General features: G+C 38.6%; 1 protein-coding gene across 2 annotated transcripts; it reads left to right on the top strand.

The window, feature by feature from the left end:
- The first annotated feature begins 15,792 nt into the window (after positions 1-15,792).
- On the top strand, positions 15,793-24,498 carry FGG (fibrinogen gamma chain). 2 transcript variants are annotated; one of them, XM_060012178.1, is made up of 10 exons: positions 15,795-15,993; positions 16,095-16,139; positions 16,333-16,516; positions 16,628-16,721; positions 18,259-18,389; positions 18,690-18,823; positions 19,991-20,175; positions 21,630-21,907; positions 23,586-23,755; positions 24,280-24,498. In XM_060012178.1, the coding sequence occupies exons 1-10, from the start codon at positions 15,916-15,918 to the stop codon at positions 24,292-24,294; spliced, it is 1,314 nt and encodes a 437-aa protein (XP_059868161.1). In that variant the 5' UTR covers positions 15,795-15,915; the 3' UTR covers positions 24,295-24,498. The 2 variants fall into 2 exon arrangements, with proteins under 2 accessions (XP_059868160.1, XP_059868161.1); XM_060012177.1 differs by lacking the exon at positions 24,280-24,498 and having other exon boundaries at positions 15,793-15,993; positions 23,586-24,265.
- The last annotated feature ends 205 nt before the right edge of the window (positions 24,499-24,703 follow it).

Here is a 24,703-nt window from a genome sequence, read left to right as displayed (position 1 = left end):
TGTCTCCATCTTACAGGCAAAAATGTAGGCACAGGGAGGCTAAGGAACTGTCCAGTATCACAGAGCTGGTAAGTGGTTCAGGCAAGACTGGACTGGTATCCATCAGTCTGATCCTTATCTAACCACAGGAAGAGAGATGCTATTTTTGTACATTTAGCCATCCAGAGAGAGAAGGAATTGCCTGGAAAGCATGTGAAGCTTTCATAACCTTCAAATACTGAGCCCCTGGGCTTTAGATTCAGTCCCTCATGCTCTTTCTCAGGCTTCATGCTGAGCTGGACTTTCTCTCCTAGCAGCTCCATCATTCCTGCACTCCACTAGCAATGCTGAGAACACAGGTGCCCTTGCCTAAATGCAGACTTATACAGTCCTGCCATTGTACAGAGGGGACATCTCTTCCCTGAGGAGCGCACAGCATACTTAAGCACCTACACACTGAGCTTTCATCCTCTTTGTGGCCAGGCCCCCAGGACACTTTGAGAAGGGACAGCCAGTACCACCAAGCCCTCTGGGCTCCTATTTGGGAAATACTGTTGTTTTCTGAAGGGGAACAAGACCGATCAAAGAGGAAGCACAGAGGATGTGTACGGCCATGACCATACAACAACTTGCTTTATGTCCGTTTATGAAGCTCATCTCTTTCCCCCTGCCCAGGCAAGGCCTATCCTGCCCAATATAGTGAGTTTGAGGGATACTGGGTCTGATCAAGGAAAAAGAAAGGACCAAAGGTTTGGGGCAACACTTTGATAGGTTTGCATGCAGGAGATGGGGAGGGGAGTCCCAAACAGCATGGGACCATCAGAGGCTCTGGCGGAACAGGGCAGCACCCAGAAGAGTAGGAGGGTAAGGGAACTCCCAGGGAGAGGGGGTGGGGGAGGTACTTACATATTTAGATGAGGGCGCTCAGCAGCCCCTCTGGGAGTCTCTGTGTCAGGGCTCTACCAAAGGGCAGCAGCAGAGCGAAGTCTCTAAGAGCTACGAAGTTTCTCTGGTCTGTGGTTCACGGATGCTGGATGTGGTTTCTTAGCGTATGCAAAGCAGGCCATTTCTAAACAGCTAAAAATCTGCTCATCTAGGCTGTGTTTAAAACAACCGAATTCATTGTAAATATGAAAATTTGGCTTTGGTGCCCACAGGCTTTTGAGTTCATGGATCCCAGCCTGTTGTCTTCACAAGTCAGGAGCCAATAAACAGGGGCCCTCTTTTGCTTATTTATGTAACATCTTAAGACCCAGTAGGAAGTGCAGCCAAACACACCCAGCACCCACCGCTCCACCAGGCCCAAACTGATGCACACCCAAATTCTGGATTCAGGGTTCTGACCTGAGAACCCACTTTGAAAGCTGGTCATTGGCAGTGGCTGATGATTGATTCCCACCTCACCATCCCTTCATCAGCACAAAAGCAGATAAATCTAACATTCAGACAATAAATAATATATATGCAAAAGGAATGTGTAGGAGGGTATTTTACCTGCAAGAATCTATGAGACAGTTTGAGCAGAGAGGTGTGCGTCCACCCAAGTGTGGGTGTTGTTGTCTAATTTCACCAGCAGGTGACGCTATTACATTACATATCAGAGACGGTCTACCTTCCACCCTAGGGTCTGAAAAGAAAGCATGCTAAAATTCCTTATACTCTGGTCACTAGCTCTAGCCAAGCCCTACGTAATCATGGACATCTACCATAACACGTGTGATATTAAACCCATTCACTATGCAATCCAGCAGATTCCTCCAAGACCCTCAGGAAATTCAGTACATGTATTTAATTTTTGGAAAACAAAACAAAATCTATTTACTAGACAGTCTACATGCTCCTGACTCCATAGGACACGAAATAAATAAAATGACTACTCCACTACTCATTCTGTATTGTTGAACATATTATCTAACAGAGAAGGTTCTCTCTATATAATATTGTTTATTGTTTTTTAATTTGAAAGCATTCCAAGGCCCAGATAAATGGGTGAACTCAAGTCCGAGGGATTTCACTTTGGAGATCTGAAAGTCTTTGTATGTCTGTAGGATTGGGGCGTGCGGCAGGAACAGAGCCATTCTTTCCTTATCTGTCCTGTTAGCCTGAAATTCAGGTCCAAGTTCTGTTCTCAGGCCCTTTTATTTTCACACCATATTTTCTTCTGGGAAACTCATTGTCTACCATCGACTCAAAGTCCATTCTCATGCCCAAAGCTCTGTCTCCAGCATTTCTAAGCCATCACCTATTACAGGTCTTGCTACTGCTCAAACTTAAAATGTTGGAAATTGGGCCCATCTTCTCTCTCTCCTAAACCACTTCCTTCTTCTCATTTTTCTATTTCTGTTAATGGCCTCCCATCTCCTCTACCCCTCAGTTATTATCTTTGACCCTTTCCTCCCTTCCACATCCTCCTAATTCAGTCCTTCCCTAAGTCCTTTCTAGTCTATTTCTGTAAAGTGTTTGCATCTCTCCAAACTATTTCTTGAGGCCTTTGTACGTGCAAGGACTCCTGTGCTGTGTTAAGGCCTTGGACTTGGCGCCAGTCTACTCTTCGTTCTTTTGGCAGCATTGAAGCAAAACTCATAAAGCAGTACATATCAATAAATTGAATTACCAAAAATCGAATTTTAACTTAAATAGAAGGAACTGATGCAGTTTGGTTTTTTATTCTTTTTGTCACAATAAATGATTTCACGTGTCTTCAGAATAAAATATAACAAAGCGGAATTATGTGAGCTTTGAGATTGCTGAGTAGAAATTGGATCCCTTATGTAAAGCAGGTGTGATGACTCTGCAGCCCAGTGTAAGTCAGGGAATTCCCCTACTTTCCTGGACATAGTAATCATCTGGGGAATCTTGTTGATAAAATGCAAATTCCTAGGGTCCATACCCTGATACACCGATTCGGTAGATTCGGAAGGAAGCTGAGGAATCTGCATCTTTAAACAAAATACAACAGAAATCTAAGGAGCATTTTAAGGAAAAAGTCACGGAGAAGAAAATCCAAGTATTTAATATAGAAATAAAATATTGTCCTTACACCATTAAATTGCTTTATACAACTACTCTTAGTCACCTCATTTATGTTATTTGATCCCGTAATTCTCTCCCAAGAGCTGTTTCCTAAAATTCTATCTCTAGAAGCTCATATCTTTGGTTTCTAGTCTTATCTCAAGTTTAAATTTCAATCTTGGCAGAAGTAACACCTCAGCGTAGATCAATCCATTCATACCACATGAGTGTTTCAGACCCTGTTCTTGGAAAAGCAGGAAGTAGGCAAGACTCCTGAAAGGAGAAAGAAGGTGTCACAACATGCTCAAATAGGCTGGAGAGCTAACGTAATTTACTACATTAAGTAAATTATTTCAGGAATTTCCCAGGGTTTCCTCACAGCAGGCAGGGGTGTGGCAGTCTGAGGCTCATTGCAAATGGTAGTTGAGGAGTGGAATGGGCTCAGGAACCCAAAACCCTGCAAGCTTCCCAAATATAGGCCATGACCCCTCATATTAATGCTGGCCTGGGGCACAGGTGAGTGAGCTGGGCTAAAGCACGGGACCAGGCAGACAAGCCTAAGGGAAAGGGCAGGTGAAGGGCCTTTGGCTTTCCTTACCACACACACTAACCCAAGTCCTGTGTGCTCCAGACTTTCTTATGTTAGTGCAGGGGCCTAATGTAGCTTCCAAACACAGTGCTATTATAAACTCTTCTATTTCCCATCTTCTAGAATTTTATTTAACTTTTTAAGGTTTTGCTGTTTGGCTAGAACCCACTTGTTCCAGGCAAGTGGGAGTAGCTCAGAGGCCTGTGTGTAGCCTTCTCTCCTTACACTTCATAGAGAGGATCCAGAGAGGCAGTGACTGTCAGGTCCTGGAAGTTCTTCCTGGTTTTTGGCATCTGGGGACTTGTCCAGCCTATTTTATGGCCATCATTCAAACTTCTATTTGTTTTAAAGTGTTATATAGTTTTGCTTTTATTTTCCAAGAATTAAATACATGTGAGGTCCCCTTCAGTCACAAAGTCACAGTGAGTGTCTCTCTCCCCTCCTGATGCCACTCAAATGCAGACATAGAAGAATCCCCATGGTTCATCCATGGGCAGCTGCTCCCATTTTATAACTGACCCGTCCTGTGGTATCTGATTGTCTTGCTGCATCTGAGAAGAGATTTCGCTCTGAAACAGATATTTTCAAGGCCGGTGTACTTTGTCTTTTCTTTTCTTGACTGACCTTGTAAGTCCCTTAATGGTCATGTGCTCTGCCTCAAACTGCATTTTAATATTTTATTTTATTGTTCCAGTAATATTTAGTATTTAGTAATATTTTCATGAAATATATTTTATTTATTCAACAGATACTCATTGAGTGCACTGTTTGAAGGGCTGCAGATAACAGTGGATAAGAATCCTTGCCTTCATGGGGCTTACATAAAATTTATTTTAATTAATTAGTTATTACATGATTATAATAATATCTTAAAATTTTATGGGATTGTGATAACCTCAATCTGACTTAGAAGGTCCGGCTGATAAGTTATACTGGACATATTTTTGCAGAGAAGGTTAAATACAAGGCCAAGAAGTTTATATTTAATTGGGTAGGAGATAAGGAGTCCTTGGAGGCTTTTGATGAGGAAAATGGCATCATCAGAGGATCCCAGGCTTGACAGTAGTGAGTAGATGTGAGTAGATGGACTTCGTGGTGTTTTGGGGCTAACTTTCATAGGGTTCCTCTACTTTATTCTCACTCTGTCACTTACGTGGGCTTGTCAAATTTCTGACAACCCCAAATCAAAAAAATATGTACGTTGGCCCCAAACCAACCACCCTGCAGGGGACCTCCAAGTGGCGATGGTGAGCCAGCCATGCACTTGGCAACTCTCCCACCACAAAACCAGCAAAGTCACAGCACCCAGCAGAGTGCTTCCCCGATCACCAGACCTCAACTAGCACTGACTCCCTGAGGTCTTTTTTATTTTTGTTCAGTCTTTGTCACCGATTGACATTACATAATATGTTGTTTATCAGCTCCTTCTCTCCACTAGAGGGTAAACTTCTTGAGAGCAGGATTTTGTCTATTTTGTTTATTGTGTTGGACGAGGAGGGCCTGGTGTATAGTACATGCTCAATAAGCATTTGGTCTGAGATCCAGCGGAGGAGCATCATGGGAACGTGTTCAGTGACCCTTTAATCAAATTTTGGGGTGCATATTTGATTAAGCATCATTTCAGGAATTTTCCTAGGATGATGCTATACAGTCAGTGTGTCAGAGCCAGAGGCAGTTTGCCACATGAGGAGGACATGAGGAGCGGTGGAGAGAAGAGGCCTTCCACACCCATAATGCAATGATGCAGAATGAGATATCGATGAAATTAACCTAATATGGCATATTGGGTGAGATCCACAGCAAATGCTGAAATAATAATATTGGGTAGTTTTCTGACCTAGAGGGATGAATGATTAAGCAATTGGTTTCTTGGATCTTGGTTAATGGAATTTCCTCTGTGTTGTTTATAAAATATGAGATATAGTGTTCTGAATTTTGACTTATTTTGTTTCTTGATGGATAAGTTTGTCCTAGTTAGTCCTGTAGGCACAATAGTAATCAACCAAGAGTGTGGTTTACACTCTGGTCTTCCTTGCAAAACATTCAGTAAATATTTGGGCTTTTACAAATCGTATCTTTGTTTACTGATCAGAGGTCACTGCACCATCACTCAAGGTAAAACATACACAGCAATCTCTGCTTGAAGAAGGGTAGCAACACATGTCACCTTTCAGGGATGAAGCAACATCCTTCGGAAATGTCAATAAGAAGTTAGCCTTTATACACAGTGTATTCTTTGCGGACTTAACTTGGAACAGAAAGGATTATAGTACAATCACAGTAAGGTAGTAAACTAACCCAAGCAGTTACAATTTAAAACAAAGATACAAGTCTTACAAACGTTTATTTGCCCTCATTCAAGACAGAATGTTAAAGTAAATGTAGGCATTAAGTGAGATAAGATGAATCATTTTGTTGATCTGACAGCATTCTTATCTTCCCTCCTTCTTTGGGAATAGATAATTGTTTTTCTCCAAAGATAATTTGTTGGCCAAAAATGACCAGAGTTTCTCAGAGGAATGAAAATTAATAGTGAAAATTCTTTCATAGGGCAAGGGATCTCAAATTGCAAATTTCATGAAGATAGAAACAAACAAACACACCAGAAACTCAGTAATGGACCAACTTGGCACAGCAAACACTTAAATCTACCTTCTCCAATCCAATTAGTGTCAATCCAGGGCAGCCTCAGCACATTGCTTAATCTGCAGCCAGTATTAAAAATGGCTGATTCTTGGCCATTTTGGGCTCTGGATGTAATTCAGATTAGGATAATCCTTCTCTCTTAATGCACTCAGTTGCTTAATTTCATGCATAATTAATTAAATCCCATCCGTAGCACTTTTTGAACATCCCTGCCCTCAGCCAGATGCCTCCATGGACACATCCAACGAAAATTTCTTTGTAAAGTTAAGAAGCTCAAAACCCAACCTGTGACTGCTACCCCACCCCCAGGGAGAACTCTATATTACGTGCCCCACGTTGTTCTTCTGTCTTTGATTTACATAGTGAAACCAAAAGCATATTGTTCACAGACTATCAAGAAAACATTTTCATTTTCACTTTCCCTGGGCTATTTTTATAAACAAAGCAAATATTCTAACAGACAACTTAGGTTGGACTGATTTTCAACAGTGTCAACAGGTCATTTCTTTCTGCCTATTTTGAGGAAATCCAATTCTGAAGAGTAATCCTATAAATTAGGTCTATAAATGGTTTCTTATTAGAAAAATAGACATATCATTGTCAGCATTGATTTGAGCTTCCTTGGACCACCCAACTGACGTATGTATCTTCCTTTAAGCTACTGAGAGAATTCAGTTCATCAACTCCTATTTACTTGAACCATGTGGTCAGCATTGAAAAACTGCTTCCATCTAAAACTGGGCTGAAAATACAAGCGTTATAAAATAAGTAAAATTCAGGTTTGAGAAAGACGGTAACAGCCAACCTTGTTTCTAATCCAGAGAAGAAGACAGATAGGCAGATTAGATAGATAAGATAGATGTAAATATATGTTCATACAATCACACACACCTGTGCATATGCATACACACATTATTTTTTTAAATCCATAAATTCCACTAGCAACCCATTCCATCAGTGAATAAGTTTGCTTCTCATAATAACATTTTGTATCTGTATATCACCTTAGATTAAGAAGTGTTTCATGATTCTATTTACAGTCATGGTTAAGAGTGCAGGCCCTGGACCCATGGGTTTGGAACCCCGTTCTGGCACAGTGACCTTGCATATATCATCATAACCTCCTAAAGACTCTCTTCATTCATAAGATGCAGATAATCAGATCTACCTACAAGGTTTGTTGTGAGGATAAATGACAGAATATACAAAACAACATCAACTAAACTACAGCATGACGTGAAACATAAAGATGATGCTCAGAATCAGTGGTTCTTTCTATTAATCCTTTAGGTCTTTATCATCTGTTACAGGCCAGGAAGTCTTAAATTTAACTCTACATAATCCAATTCAAATTCAGCAAACAATTGGAGCAGAGGTGAACAAAACAGAAAAGGCGGCTCATAGGGTGCATGATCAATATACATGAAGACTGTTAGCAATATTTTGAAATATTTGAAAATTATATTTTCAAATCAGAGCACAAATAGTTGGATAATAGGTGATTTGGAAAATTATTATTCCAGTAAACAAACTCATTGACCTCTGCATTAAATAAAATGATTATTTTGGCTTAAATATTACCTCTGCTATTTTCTCAGGAAACCAACTGGGGAGTAGAATAAATTTGATTTAAGAAATACTCTTCTTTCCTGGAATTCATTAATCATTTACAATTTATCAGAGAAAAAAATGTGTCCCAAACATGGATGAGAACAACTAGTTAAAATTTAACAAACCTAAGTGACTGAATGCAAGGCCAATGTAGGTCACTAAGTCACTGTTGGCAATTTTCTCTCAGAGAGCATCTTTTCTGATAGGATTCTGATTTAGGACTTGAAATTGTGGTAAAAAAACAAGTCTCTTCTATAAAATTCTGATAACACATATCAGATTCCAAGGCAAGTCAGCAAAAACCAGAATATACTGCACTTCTAAAACTGGATAAGATAGAATTTCCAATTTCCCAATTTAACTGTTTATTAACCTTGTGAGTATGAAGTTATATATATATTATATATATGTTAACATAAAAGGTAAACATAAAGTTATAAATTGTTACCTTACATTCAAGAAATCAATATTTTATGGTCTTCAACGAAAAGAACTACAATGACAACATGCTCTGCCCAACACACTTACTGGTACGACAGACACCTTTTCATACGGCGAGCAGACTGGTTCTATTATCATTTCATCTTTGATGGGTAGAATTAATTTAGATGGCATTTCCACCTAAATTAGACAACAAGATGCTCTCTCCTCTGGGGAGCATTACAGTATCAACCTGCAGTTAGTTGCAGATAGCTTCCCAATTATCCTAACACCATACTAATGCCATATATTGAATAATTTTTTCTATCATCACTGATATGCAATGCCAACTTGATTGTACTAAACACCAAAATAAATTTAGGCTTATATCTCAACAATATTTATCTATCTACCTATAGTATTATATTGTTTAAAAATTCAATAGCACATTGTTTAAAAAATTATGGATTTATAATATGCTTTAATATTTGAGAGATAGTTTTGCCCTCATTTTTCTTCTTCTTGTTTAGAATTTTCCAAGATAATTTTCTCTCTTTTTTCATTTGAACTTTAGAAAACATCTTATCTAGTTCTTAAAAAAGGAAGAAAGAAAGGAAGGAGAAGAAGAAAAAATCTCATTTTTAGCTTTATTGCAATATCAATACAGTTCTAAATTATCGTGGAAATAATTGATACTTTTATTGATTCTTTTTATTTAGGCATAAAACATGAGTATTTTTCCAGTTCTTATTTTGTATCCTGATAGTGTTATTTGGAATTTTTAATAATATCAATCTTCCTGCTTATTTCTTGTTAAATTTTTCCTTAGATATTTTATCTAGTTGAGTCTGTGTGGTGGAAATTATAAGTGCAATTTTTTCTTCCATTACATATTTTAACTGGTTGTTGTTTCTGTAGACGATGGCTATATTGATTTCTAATTAGTAATTTTTATATACCCACCTTACCAATAACTACCTTCTAACTGATTATTCATTTACCTTTACATAATTACCCTTTCTGAAGTCATTTATTTTTGCAATTTGGAAGTTTTAAGGGCTATTAGAAATGTAAACTTTATTTAAACTTTATTTATTTATTCCAGCCCAATTCAATTTAGTGTCATCAAATGATTATTGAGTGTTTAATATTGTTATGCTAGGGGCAATAGCCATAAAAATTAGTTTACAATCTAATGAGGTGGATGCAGCATGTGTATATACAATTCTAGGTTGCTATAAATGTTATGAAAGAGCTGGAGCTGGCCTCCAGAGCTTGGGTTTTGGTTTTGGAGGAAGCAGAAATCAAGACACAGCCAGAGATGCAGGAGTTTGTGTGAAGGTAATCTAGGCTGAGGGAGCAGCATGTAAAAAAAGAAACACATGTGAGACATGGGAAAATATGGTGCACGTTAGGGATATTATGTGATTCAATTTGGTTAGACTAGAGAGCGTTGGAAATAGAATCAAGAGAGAAAAAGTAACAGTGGTAGGAAGGGACATTTGTTATGTTTACATTCACTGTGATGGGATATAGAAAGTCATGGAAGGTTTTTGAGCAGGTGAATGTCATAATCAGAGCTCCATTTATAGGAAGATGAATCTGTCTGCAATATGACAACTGATTTGGAGCAGGAGGTAACTGAAGTGGAGGAAGGGAAATCAGTTAATAGGCAGCATAGACAAGCAGTCTAGACAAGAAATAAAAGGGTCTTCTCTAGGACATTGGCCATGGAAATAGAAAATAGCAATAAAACAGAAGTGACAGTGAAGGCTTCCCTGGTGGCGCAGTGGTTAAGAATCCACCTACCCAAATTCTATCAAACATTTAGAGAAGAGCTAACACCTATTCTTCTCAAACTCTTCCAAAATACAGCAGAGGGAGGAACACTCCCAAACTCATTCTATGAGGCCACCATCACCCTGATACCAAAACCAGACAAAGATGTCACAAAAAAGAAAACTATAGACCAATATGACTGATGTACATAGATGCAAAAATCCTCAAGAAAATACTAGCAAACAGAATCCAACAGCACATTAAAAGGAACATACACCATGATCAAGTGGGGTTTATCCCAGGAACACAAGGATTCTTCAGTATACACAAATCAATCAATGTGATAAACCATATTAACAAATTGAAGGAGAAAAACCATATGATCATCTCAATAGATGCAGAGAAAGCTTTCGACAAAATTCAATACCCATTTATGAAAAAAACCCTTCAGAAAATAGGCATAGAGGGAACTTAACATACTAAAGCCTGTATATGACAAACACACAGCCAGCATAATTCTCAATGGTGAAAAACTGAAAGCATTTCCACGAAGATCAGGAAAAAGACAAGGTTGCCCACTCTCACCTCTATTATTCAACATATTTTTGGAAGCTTTAGCCACAGCAATCAGAGAAGAAGAAGAAATAAAAGAAATCCAAATTGGAAAAGAAGAAGTAAAACTCTTACTGCTTGCAGATGACATGATACTATACATAGAGAATCCCAAAGATGATACCAGAAAACTACTAGAGCTAATCAATGAATTTCATAAAGTAGCAGGGTACAAAATTAATGCACAGAAATATCTTGCACTCCTTTACAATAACAGTGAAAGATCAGAAAGAGAAATTAAGGGAACAATCCCATTTACCATTGCGACACAAAGAATAAAATACCTAGGAATAAAACTAACTTAAGCAGACAAAAGAACTGTATGCAGAAAACTATAGCCACTGATGAAAGAAATTAAAGATGATACAAACAGGGTTTCCCTGGTGGCACCGTGGTTGAGAGACCACCTGCCAATGCAGGGGACACGGGTTCGTGTCCTGGTCCGGGATTATCCCACATGCTGCGGAGCGGCTGGGCCTGTGAGCCATGTCCATTGAGCCTGCGCTCTGCAATGGGAGAGGCCGCAACAGTGAGAGACCCGCATACAGCAAAAAAAAAAAAAAAAAAAAAAAAAGATGATACAAACAGATGGATAGATATGTTCTTGTTCTTGGATTGGAAGAATCAACATTGTGAAAATGACTATATTACCCAAAGCAATCTACAAATTCAATGCAAACCCTATCAAACTACCACTGGCATTTTTCACAGAACTAGAACAAAAAATTTCACAATCTGTATGGAAACACAAGACCCTGAATAGCCAAAACAATCTTGAGAAAGAAAAACAGAGCTGGAGGAATCAGGCTCCCACACTTCAGACTATACTACAAAGCTACAGTAATTAATACAGTATGGTACTGGTACAAAAACAGAAATATAGAACAATGGAACAGGATAGAAAGCCCAGACATAAACCCACACACATATGGTCCACCTTATCTTTGATAAAGGAGGCAAGAATATACAGTGGAGAAAAGACAGCCTCTTCAATAAGCAGTGCTGGGAAAACTGGACAGCTACATGAAAAAGAATGAAATTAGAACACTCCCTAACACCATACACAAAAATAAACTCAAAATGGATTAAAGACCTACATGTAAGGCCAGACACTATAAAACTCTTAGAGGAAAACATAGGCAGAAGACTCTATGACATACATCACAGCAAGATCCTTTTTGACCCACCTCCTAGATAAATGGAAATAAAAACAAAAATAAACAAATGGGACCTAATGAAACTTCAAAGCTTTTGCACAGCAAAGGAAACCATAAATAAGACTAAAAGACAGCCCTCAGAATGGGAGAAAATATTTGCAAACAAATCAACGGACAAAGGATTAATCTCCAAAATATACAAGCAGCTCATGCAGTTCAATATATATTAAAAAAAAAAACCTAATCCAAAAATGGGCAGAAGATCTAAGTAGACATTTCTCCAAAGAAGATATACAGGTTGCCAACAAACACATGAAAGGATGCTCAACATCACTAATCATTAGAGAAATGCAAATCAAAACTACAATCAGGTATCACCTCACTCTGGTCAGAATGGCCATCATCAAAAAATCTACAAACAGTAAATGCTGGAGAGGGTGTGGAGAAAAGGGAACCCTCTTGCACTGTTGGTGGGAATGTAAATTGATACAGCCACTATGGAGAGCAATATGGAGGTTCCTTAAAAAACTAAAACTAGAACTACCATATGACCCAGCAATCCCACTACTGGGCATATACCCTGAGAAAACCATAATTCAAAAAGAGTCATGTACCACAATGTTCATTGCAGCTCTATTTACATTAGCCAGGACATGGAAGCAACCTAAGTGTCCATCAACAGATGAATGGATAAAGAAGATGTGGCACATATATACAATGGAATGTTACTCAGCCATAAAAAGAAATGAAATTGAGTTTCTTGTAGTGAGGTGGATGGATCTAGAGACTGTCATGCAGAGTAAAGTAAGTCAGAAAGATAAAACAAATACTGTATGCTAACACATATATATGGAATCTAAAAAAAAAAAAAAAGGTTCTGAAGAACCTAGGGGCAGGACAGGAATAAAGACGCAAATGTAGAGAATGGACTTGAGGACACGGGGAGGGGTTAGGGTAAGCTGGGATGAAGTGAGAGAGTGGCATGGACGTATATATACACTACCAAATGTAAAATAGATAGCTAGTGGGAAGCAGCCACATAGCACATGGAGATCAGCTCGGTGATTTGTGTCCACCTAGAGGGGTGGGATAGGGAGGGTGTGAGGGAGATGCAAGAGAGAGGAGATATGGGGATATATGTTTATGTATAGCTGACTCACTTTGTTAAACAGCAGAAACTAACACACCATTGCAAAGCAATTATACTCCAATGAAGATGTTAAAAAAAAAAAGAAAGAATCAGACTGCCAATGCAGGGGACATGGGTTTGAGCCCTGGTCCGGGAAGTCCCACATGCCGCAGAGCAGCTAAGCCCGCGTGCCACGACTACAGAGCCTGAGCTCTAGATCCCACAAGCTACAACTACTGAGCCCTCGTGCCACAACTACTGAAGCCCGTGCGCCTAGAGCCAGTGCTCTGCGACACTGCAGAGAGAAGCCACTGCAATGAGAAGACTGCACATCACAATGAAGAGTAGCCCCAGCTCACCACAACTAGAGAAATCCCGCGTGCAGTAATGAAGATCCAATGCAGCCAAAAATAAATAAATAAAATAAGTAAATTTATATAAAAAAAAGAAATGACAGTGAGAAAATAGTTTTAATAATAAGCTTCGACAACTGATGAGATGAATAAACAAGGAGGATGACTGTGAGGCTTTAATTGGCTGGTGGTTGGTGATGTGATTGGCAATGATTGGTAAGTCAGAGAGGGTAACTGTTAAGGAGGAAAGAAAAGGCAACAAATCTGGTTTTGATGTACTCATTTTGTTATAATAATTATTGATTATTTACTGAGTAGGAACATTTATCTTTGTTTCAAATCAAAACAAGTATTCCTTTGTAAAGATTTAGGATTAAACATTGAAGTATTAGTATTTCTTTCAATTTAGATGTATTTCTCCCACTAAATATTTAATCAAAATTTGCAGTAAGCTTGCTTTCAGAGAATGAAATGAGGGATATTAAAAATAGGGGTAATGATACTGCATAATTGTAAATTATCAATAGGAGATGATGATAAGCATGTTGTCCCAATATACAAGGAAGCTCTAGGGGCAGAATGAAAAGGACAGCTCCCACCTAATATTTCATTTTGTGCCCTTTCCTTCAGTTAAGCTCCCAGTCACATATATGGGACGTGGATTTTCCTAGCCCCTGCCTCCTGTAGCCAGGGTTTCCTCTGTGGTAACGAGATGAAGCCTCAGAGAAAACAAAGTAGGCTCCTGACTTGTTTCCCCTCTGTGGCAGGTGTGGTGCCCCACCAGCTGGTGCTTCCAGACAGAGGGAGGAGTTGAGCTCAAAAGCTCACTACACTGTCGGTGGGAATGTATTGATAAATTGGTGCAGTCACAGTGGAGAACAGTATGGAGATTCCTTAAGAAACTAAAAATAGAGCTACCATATGATCCTGCAATCCCAATCCTGGGCATATATCTGGAGAAAACCGTAATTTGAAAGGGTGTATGCTTTCCATTGTTCATTGCAGCACTATTTAGAGTAGCTAAGACATGGAAGCAACCTAAGTGTCTATCGACAGATGAATGGATAAAGAAGCTGTGTGGTATACACACAATGGAATATTACTCAGCCATAAAAAAGAATGAAATAATGCCATTTGCAGCAACATAGGTGGACCTAGAGATAATCATACTAAGTGAAGTAAGTTAGACAGAGAAAGACAAATATCATATGATATTACATTTGTGTGGAATCTAAAAAAATGGTACAAATGAACTTTTTTACAAAGCAGAAATAGACTCAAAGACATAGAAAACAAACTTATGGTTACCAAAGGGGATGGGGTGGGGGAAAGATAAATTAGGAGTTTGGGATTAACATATACACACTACTATGTGTAAAATAGATAATGAATAAGGAACTACTCTATACCATAGGGAGCTATATTCAATATCTTGTAATAACCTGTAATGAGAAAAGAATCTGAAAAAGTGTATATATATATATATATATATATATATATATATATATATATATATATACACACACATATATATATAACTGAATTACTTTGCTGTACACCTGAAACTAAGACAACATTGTAAATTAACTATACTGCAATTAAAAAAAAAGGTTAACAAAATAAATAAAATGAGGGGGGGCATGTATCCTTAGGCTACCATCTGGGAAAAAAAGCCCACTGCAAACTGAGAACCTATGAAAATAGTCAATAGATAGGTGAAGGGGGTCCAAAGTTACAGACTTCCAGCTATAAAATAAGTCCAGGGGATATAATGTACAGCATGGGGATTATAGTTAATAGTACAGTATTGCATATTTGAAAGTTGCTAAGAGGGTAGATCTTAAGAGTTCTCATCACAAGAAAAAAAAGTTTTTTGTAACTATGTGTGCTGACAGATGTTAACTAGACTTACTGTGGTGATCATTTCATAATATATACTAATATCAAATCATGTTGCACAGTTGAAGCTAATATAATGTTATATGTTAATTATATTTCAATTAAAATAAAAAAGAAAATGGCCAACACAGTGGGGCAGGAATACATTTCCAGTGTCATTCATTCCTGTCAAGAGTGACATGCTGAGACCTGGTGGAAGGCAAAGCCTCCACCTACCATAGGCACAGGTTAAAAGTAATGATCCTTCATCGCAGGTCTAAGAAAGGACTTGCGGTAATTTGGGGTATTTGGGTTATGGTACCAGGCTCTGTCTTAAGGTTGGGGCGGTTTGTTCTGGCCAAGGTCAGCTGTGTGTTTGTTCTCTCTGCCTGTACTGGAAGCTGTTGCAACACACAGCCTCCCCGGCCCCCTCCCTCCTCATCGCAACTAAGGCTAATGCTTCACTAGCCTTTGCAGAAGAGTTGGCTTCGCAGGAGGGTTGAGCTGGGCCAGAAAGGAGGAGCTTAGACCTGTGTGCAAAACCTGGGAACCTGACTAAACATTAGTCCGGGGCCAGGATGAGGACAAAGAGACTGGAAAGACATCCCGCCCCCCTGGTAAGAAAGCCCCGTGATCACCTCCAGCCACTGGCGGTCCTGCCATCCTCGGAACTTAAATATAGGGACAATTGGAGCCGAAATGTCACAGTTCTGACCCTTCAGGCTTGGACCACCGGGCACCCCCGACACCATGAGTTGGTCCTCACACCCCCGGAGTTTAATCCTCTGCTTCTATACTCTTTCATTGCTCTCTTCAACATGCCTGGCAGTAAGTGTGCTGTTTACAAAACGTATTTGTTTTAAATGGAAAGCTTAAAAATAAGAAAATATACGATAAACTAGTGAAATGTCTGTATTTTTCTCCTCTAGTATATTGCTACCCGAGACAACTGCTGCATCTTAGATGAAAGATTTGTAAGTAGTTTTTATGTTTCTCGCTGTGTTTGCACTGGACGTGGGCAGAGAAATAAAAGAAATTCTCTCGCAAATATCATTTGGCAGTTTAGACTTTTTTTTTTAATGGAGTCTAGGTTTTACCTATTTTGATTAGTAGATCTTATGTAGCTTTTTATCAGGATTTTAAAGCACTCTATTATTGTATTTTCAGGGTAGTTATTGCCCAACTACCTGTGGAATTGCAGATTTCCTGTCTACTTACCAAACCAGTGTAGATAAGGATCTACAGAATTTGGAAGGCATCTTACGTCAGGTTGAGAACAAGACATCAGAAGCCAAAGAGTTGGTCAAAGCAATCCAGATCAGCTACCACTCTGATGGACCAGCAAAGCCAAGTGAGAATCTAACCACCACTGACTGAGAACTTCATCTGTGAAGTTCTTTTGCTGTTATTTCAGTGGTTCTGTTTGTTCACGTATTTTTATGTCTCTGATCCCATGTTACAGATGGGATAGAGAGTGCTACCAAGATTTCCAAGAAAATGTTGGAAGAAATTATGAAATACGAAACATTGATTTCAACACATGAATCAACAGTTCGGTAAGCATTTTTTGTTTCAATTTGCTCTCCAAGACTGAGCTAGTGTTTACTCAATATTCCAAGCTTCAGTAGAAGAAATCTTTTTATTTTTTTCTACTTGTATCTAATTGACATGATGCCTGACCATCTTGAACACAGTGGAGATAGAAGTATTTAGGCAATATGAGTTGTATTGGATTGTAATTGCTTTTTAATAATGATGTAGAAAAAAAAATCATGTGGGAGAAAGATGTTTTAGGTGTCTTCAAATGCTTTATGACCGTATTTACCAAAATGTTTCCCCTCACCCCCATTTGTCTTACAACATAAATTCAAACTGATGGGAATATGGGTGTTGAAAATAAAATTCTTTTTATAAGAATGTCAACAAATGTGTGGTGAGGAATTTGTAAGCAGAGACATAGGAAGGATCTTGGCTGCAAAAGTAAATTATACTGAAGGCAGAGCAGAAAAAAATGTGTTTTAAGAGATAAGTGTAACAAACATTGTAAAGCTACCTGTTGATCATGGAACCTGCAATTACGTATTCTCCTCCCTTCTATTGAAAGTAAGATGTCTCTGTTAACAACTTCCCAGGGACTCGTAGACTTTCTGAACATAGGGTCTCAGATACAGTTTTAGTTTCTTCCTCAATTTTTTTCCTAAATTTTTCTCAAAGTAGTATAAGAAATTGAGATAAATGATGGCTGAGGAAAAGTGGCCCAGGAGGGATTTATCCTCTTTTTGATATCAGAGGGCTATTATTATTATTGTGATATTATTAGCATTATGATTTGCATTATTATTGCTCATCATTGAAGTTGAAGGAGACTACAGTGTAGAAATTTTCTAAGGCGCAGTAGAGAAAAACGTGGTCAAATAGTTTGTCTATCCTGAACCTCAAAGAAAGAGATGACAATCTATGTACTGTAGGTAGTTTTCTATCATTTCTGAATATGTACAAGCATCCCTGTGAGAAACAACAAAAGCAGGAGTTTTCACTTCCTCCAGGCTTTTGCTGAAGCTGTGTAAATAGAAACACTAAGAAGAAAGGGAAAATGTCCGTTATTTTATTTTAGGTAAGGTAGTGCCCCAGATACTTTTCCTATGTAAGTTATAAGATTGAAGTCCATAAACAGATCCTCAGTAAATCCACAAGTGAAAAGGAATAATGCTTCAGCACATGTGAATTTCAGAACAGGGCCTTTCTTTCCCTAAGAATATTATCCCAAGAATAATCACCAGAGGGTCTTCCTATTAATCAAGGTCATCACTTGTGTACCTCATTATCTGCTGCCCTTTATGCAAAAGATAAATTCAGAAAGACCACTTAACAATGATACTCTTTATTGGCAAGGACCCTGTTATATTCTTTTCCAAAAAGCTTAGAATTTTAATTCACCTCAATTTATTTATTAACGTCATTTTACACTTTTTCCAAGAATGGAGTAATTTATCAGGAAATAATTCTTGAGAAAATAAGGTGGTATTTTTAAAAGAATATACAAAATTATTCCTCTAAAAGGAATACTCGGTTATCTTATTATTTTGCTTATAGATTTTTGCAGGAAATATATAATTCAAATAATCAAAAAATCATCAACCTGAAACAGAAAGTGGTCCAACTGGAAGCAAACTGTCAGGAACCTTGTCAAGATACAGTGAAAATACATGATACAACTGGGAAAGGTAAGTGAAAGTTTTATATTGGATTAAGTTCATCAAAGCAAATATAAAAAGTAAAGGAGATTGTATGTATTGGAATGTATACAAATACATTGGAAAATGTCTAGCTATTAAATCTAAACAGTCTGCTTAGACTTTTCTTGAGTAGCTAAAAAAAAAATACTTTAAAGGAATAATCACGTGAGAAGTAAGAAAATACTTCTCAGGAAGTGAATAGTTTACGACAAGTTAAAAATGTCATTTTCAAGGCTGGCACAGTCTTACCTGGATTTCAAACCACCACAAACATTTCTTCTTTTTCAGATTGTCAAGACATTGCCAATAAGGGGGCCAGAGAGAGTGGGCTTTACTTTATCAAACCTCTGAAAGCTAAGCAGCAGTTCTTAGTATACTGTGAAATTGATGGGTCTGGAAATGGATGGACTGTGTTTCAGAAGGTATTTTTTCCCACAACAAATGTATTTAATAGACACCTAATTGTTCTGCTATATGCCCGATACGTTTCCAAGCACCTTGTGAACATTAACTCAATTAACATTCACAACTTCCCTTTGCGGTAGTTTTTGCCTTCTTATCGCTATTTACAGAGGAGGAAACAGGCACAAGAGGCTGAGTATCAATAACTTGCCCAAAGTCACATAACTAATAAGTAACAGAGTAAGGATATAGTCTGGTTTCAGTCTGTGCTGTGACTCTACTATGCTGGCCCTGCTGTTGTAGATTCATGATGGCACATAATCACAATATCATAGTGACAAAGAACTTGAAGAGATCTCTCTTGACAGGTACATCAAGACCTAGGGCTGCCCATCACAAGAAGATGATGTCACCCAGAGGATACACTGAGGCTGTTCCAAGATCAGGACCCTCTATTGCCTTTGCCAGCTCCAGGCACCCACTGCAAATCCTCTTGCATTGTTTACCTTTGACCACTGTTACAACTAATCCTGCAGGGGGCACTCAGAGCCAGCGAGTGATGGGAGCTCTGGCTGGTAGACACAGATTGAGCAATAAGTTGATCTTTCTGCCATCAGTACAAGAATCAGCAATATCAAGCTGGTGTTCTGGAGTCTTCTAGAAGTCTTTTTAAAACTACTAGTTTTGGGCTTCCCTGGTGGCGCAGTGGTTGAGAGTCCGCCTGCCGATGCAGGGGACACGGGGTCGTGTCCCGGTCCGCGGAGGGGCTGGGCCCGTGAGCCATGGCCGCTGAACCTGTGCGTCCGGAGCCTTCGCAATGGGAGAGGCCACAACAGTGAGCGGCCCGCGTACGGCCAAAAAAAGCACAAACTACTAGTTCTGTAACTACTAGTAGTTATAGTAGTTAAAACTACTACTAGTAGTTTTAAAACTACTAGTTTATAATTTATCATGTGCCAGTCGCTCTTTTAAGTACTTTTACATTCTCTGGTGTAATCCCTGCAACAACCCTAAGAAGTAAGCGTCATTATTCCTACTTGATAGGTGAGAAAACAAGCAGCTAGCCCAGGGTCACTTAGTAAACGATGAAATCAGACCCTCCATATTTTGGACAAAATGTTTATAATTTTTTTGTGTGTGCACTGATAATCCACTCTCTCCTTTTGCCCATACAATTGTGTAATTAGAGGCTTGATGGCAGTGTGGATTTCAAGAAAAACTGGATTCAATATAAAGAAGGGTTTGGACATCTGTCTCCTACTGGAAACACAGAATTTTGGCTGGGAAATGAGAAGATTCATTTGATAAGCACACAGTCTACCATCCCATATGTATTAAGAGTGCAGTTGGAGGATTGGAATGGCAGAACCAGGTACTATTAGAAAAGACTTTTAACTTTTTGCCGTAGAGACATTCTGGAGTATGCACTTTCCAGCTCTCAACAGAACAGTGGGGAAGACAGTCTGACAGATGAGAAGAGCACATCCAACTATGTTCCCCAGAAGTCAGTTTGATTCTTGGGCAGTCCAAGTTGCTAGGTCCTATTTAGGCAGGATCTAAGTGTTCTGGTACAATCCACTTACCCTGGAACCATACAAAATAATAGCTAGTATTTCCTGAGCATTTAATATGTACCATAAATTGAACATGAAATTATAATTTAATCTAATCCAAATAACTGTTTCAAGAGGCAGGAACTACTATTAATCCCATTTTACAGATTAACATTTCCACGGTCGCATCGTTGGTATAGGGTAAAGGATGGATTTAAACTTAGATAGGTTAACTCTACAACCCATCCTCTTAGTGATTATCCTTGTTGAAGAGTGAATCTAGCTTCTTCAGATTTCCCAGCGCTTTAATGATCATTCAGTCAGTCAAATCCAGAGCTACTTTAAAATGAAACCAGCTGGCTTCTTTGGTGAGCTAGAGCCGCCTGGGCACTTTGAGTGTTGTATGCCTAATTAAAATTAAAAACAATATCCAACCCTCTTGTTACGTCTATGGCATGATGAAATATAGTCTGTGCCCAAATACGTATTTTTATTTTTTAAAGTTTTTAACCAGAAAGTATAATACCATAGTCAGTAGACCTCCTATGAGAACATCTCCTATATCCCAAGTCCTAGAGATCAGGGAAGCTAAATGTTTTCTGGAAATCTCTGTTCATGCACCAAAGCCCATTCTTCCCTGAACTCCATAGAATTCTGGCCCTCATTCACAACTTTTTTTCCAGGGGAGAATCTCTCTCTGATCCTATAGCTCATGTTTTGTGGGCCATACAGGGAACTTCTTTTTTGTGATGCTTGAGGAAACCCTCCTTCTTGTCACTGCCACACTGCCTTGAGAAAGGAAAACCCCTTTAGGACTTCACACTTTAGATGGTATGAGTGGCTAATGGAACTGTAGCTCCTTCAAGTTTGCTGCATTGTTTGTCACTCACTGTCAGATAATGAATGTGGTTTATGAGAACTGTGTGTACATGCTACATACTGAGATAAAAGTGGAAAATATGAAATTAGTCAGGTTCATCCACATATCTGGATTGGATATTAGGATCTTATAGGCAAAAAGCATTCAGATGGCTGAAATGTTTAGTCTTCCTGGGACTAGAAGCCTTCCTTGAAGTCTTCTAGACCCATCCTGAGTGGTGCGGGTTCCCACACCCATTTTCCCTTGCCAGATTTGCAGAAAATTTTATTCAATGAGCACATTTCAGATTAAGAAGCAAAGTTAAAAATTCCAAACAATTGTCCTATGAAAGAGAGAACTTCTGAGATGCCTTCTGAGGCTCAGGGTCTAAGGTCTCTATTCCCTTCTTTGTAGTACTGCAGACTATGCTACGTTCAGGGTGACAGGTGAAAATGACAAATACCGCATGACATATGCCTACTTTATTGGTGGAGATGCTGGAGATGCGTTTGATGGCTACGATTTTGGCGAGGATACTAGTGACAAGTTTTTCACATCCCACAATGGCATGCAGTTCAGTACCTGGGACAATGACAACGATAAGTTTGAAGGCAACTGCGCTGAACAGGATGGATCTGGTTGGTGGATGAACAAATGTCATGCTGGCCACCTCAATGGAATTTATTACCAAGGTATGCCTTTCTTCCTTAGATGCATGAATTTGTGCATAGTCTATATTTTTATAAAAGGTAATAAATAAATATAAGGAAATGAATAAAGATATTGAGAGCTTATTATATAGTTCTTTATTTTAAACCAGAATTGAATACTGCTAGCTTATACCTGAAATTGGTCCTTCTACAAGAAATCCAACTGCTGCAAACTATGCAGTGGTATTCATCGTGCCTCCATCAGAGTTGATACTTTGGCTTATGGTGTCTCCTCTAGGCTTACCATATATATGATCTGGATGGACTAACATTACCATGTTTATGCTTGTTAACACAGTAGCTTGGTTCAGCTTCCCATGAGCTATGTGTCAGATAGATCCAGTAAGCAGTGAGTAGGTGTCTGGAGGAATTAAGCAAAGAGCAGGGATGTGTTGGTGAGGGCAGATGTCTATGAAAGCTTAAGAGGAGAAGAGTCCAGCCTGAGGAGTGTAGACACTTATTTTAGGACAAGGGGAGGGCAAGCTATAGTTTGCTCTAAGACTGGAGTAGTTCTGAGCACTGGTTTTACTTACTGACAAACTATTGTAACTACCCAACAGGTATGCATGGAGAAATCCTCATCCATTAAAATGAGCAATCTTCCCTCCTTAGGGCACTGTCCTAGCCAAGAGGTGACTTGGAATCCTCTTAAAAACTACTTAAACTTACCTTTTGGTTTTCACAATGTTTTCTTTTTTTTTTTTTTTTTTATTAATTAATTTATTTATTTTTGGCTGTGTTGGGTCTTCGCTTCTGTGCGTGGGCTTTCTCTAGTTGCGGCGAGCGGGGGCCACGCTTCATCGCGGTGTGCGGGTCTCTCACTGTCGTGGCCTCTCCAGTTGCGGAGCACAAGCTCCAGATGTGCAGGCTCAGTAGTTGTGGCTCACGGGCCTAGTTGCTCCACGACATGTGTCATCTTCCCAGACCAGGGCTCGAACCCGTGTCCCCTGCATTGGCAGGCAGATTCTCAACCACTGTGCCACCAGGGAAGCCCCACAATGTTTTCTTTTGAAACCTAACTTAGCTTTGCACCAACAAACCATGTAATTAGAAGAAGCTCTCAGGGAAGGTGCCTGACCCATATGGTCCAGAGTAGCCGTGTTGATAGCTTGTGGTACCCTCCAGTACTAGACTCTGACAATCCCTTACAAAATCACAGGAGATCTAGTGTCCAGGAACGAGGTGAAAGCACTTCAGCCTGGCCTCCACTTTATAATGGAGATGTAAAATAACATTCCAGAACTGAGCTCCTCGTATTTTCCGGTAAAATTGTGTTTTTCAGATGACCTGAGATCATCTGATGAGGAATTATGACCTGTTTTCAGAAAGGTGGTCCATCATAGCTGAATCCAGGATGGCTAAACTTAGGGATAGAGACCAATTGGGGAAATTTGGGGCTCTAAGCCTGTTAGCAGTGAATACATTTAAAGTATGGATGTGACCAGAAAGCACAGCACAGCTGTAAGAGTTTGTTTAATAATAAGTTTATGTCAATTGTAAATGGAGATTTTAGGAGTCTTTAAGGATATTTTCAGCAAGTAGATAACACTATAAAATCTGATGTAAATGGCAATGGACTTCATAATAGACAGTTCTTTATAGACTTTCTGAGGGGAAGAGATTCAAGAGCAGTGATATGTGCATCTACAATTTGTTTTAGGTGGCACTTACTCAAAAACATCTACTACTAATGGTTATGATAATGGCATTATTTGGGCCACTTGGAAATCCCGGTGGTATTCAATGAAGAAAACCACCATGAAATTAATCCCATATAACAGAATCGCCATTGGAGAAGGACAGCAACACCACCTTGGGGGAGCCAAACAGGTCGGACCAGAACATCATGTTGAAATAGAATATGACTAAGTCATTTTACCCTGAGGATTAGATGTTCATTTCTATTAACCCACAAAGTTTCAGAAACTTTTATGAAATTTTCTTCCCATTTTCTCTTACTCTATTTATTAATTTTAAGTCTTTTATTAAGAATAGTTAGACTTGAATGACAATTAAAACTCACTTTGGACTGTATTCCCAAATGACTGAATGCAGAATTATTTAAAATTTGTTTATTTAATGAGATAATAATATTTTAGCTTATTTCCTGAAGATGTAATAAAATCATTGTGATAGTTTGCATTTTAATGATCACACGTCATTGTGTGTTGGTGATTTTTAAAATTATTTCTTACATAGTTTAGTATATGCTAATATAATAGGAGCAAACTCTAGCATTTCAAATGACTAAGTATTTTTTCCATATTTATTACCCCTAAATCATTCATATTTAATTATTCTTTTTAAATGGAGATAATTATATCTTTTTAATATATTTTTTGTTTTGGTCATAGGCTGGAGACGTATAAAAGACCATTTCAAAAGTGATTTACTTATGAAATGACTCTATCTAAAAAGAAAAATATAGTGTTTTTCCTATGGGACAATGGACTTGCAAAGCCTCACTTCATTTTAAGAGTATAAGAACCCATGCTGAAAACTCCACTAACAGTTTATGCTGGTTGTAATTTATCTATACACCATTTCAATAAACATTTTGTTTCCTAAGACTAGATACATGGTACATTTTATTGACCATTAAAAGCCATCACTTTCCTTCAATTTAATATTTACAGTTGGACAATCATCAGTAGTTGCTCAGTGTTCACTTTATGCTAAACATTGTACCTGACTCTTGGGAAGTTATGAAGGAAATAGAAATCATGGCTTTTGCCTTCTAGGGGTTATAAGACAAATACAGAAAAATACAGTAACCCA

Source organism: Delphinus delphis, chromosome 5, assembly GCF_949987515.2.
Source record: "Delphinus delphis chromosome 5, mDelDel1.2, whole genome shotgun sequence".
Taxonomy (NCBI): Eukaryota; Metazoa; Chordata; class Mammalia; order Artiodactyla; family Delphinidae; genus Delphinus; species Delphinus delphis.
The sequence above is the reverse complement of the archived record's forward strand: the minus strand, read 5'-3'. Positions and strand labels throughout refer to the sequence as shown.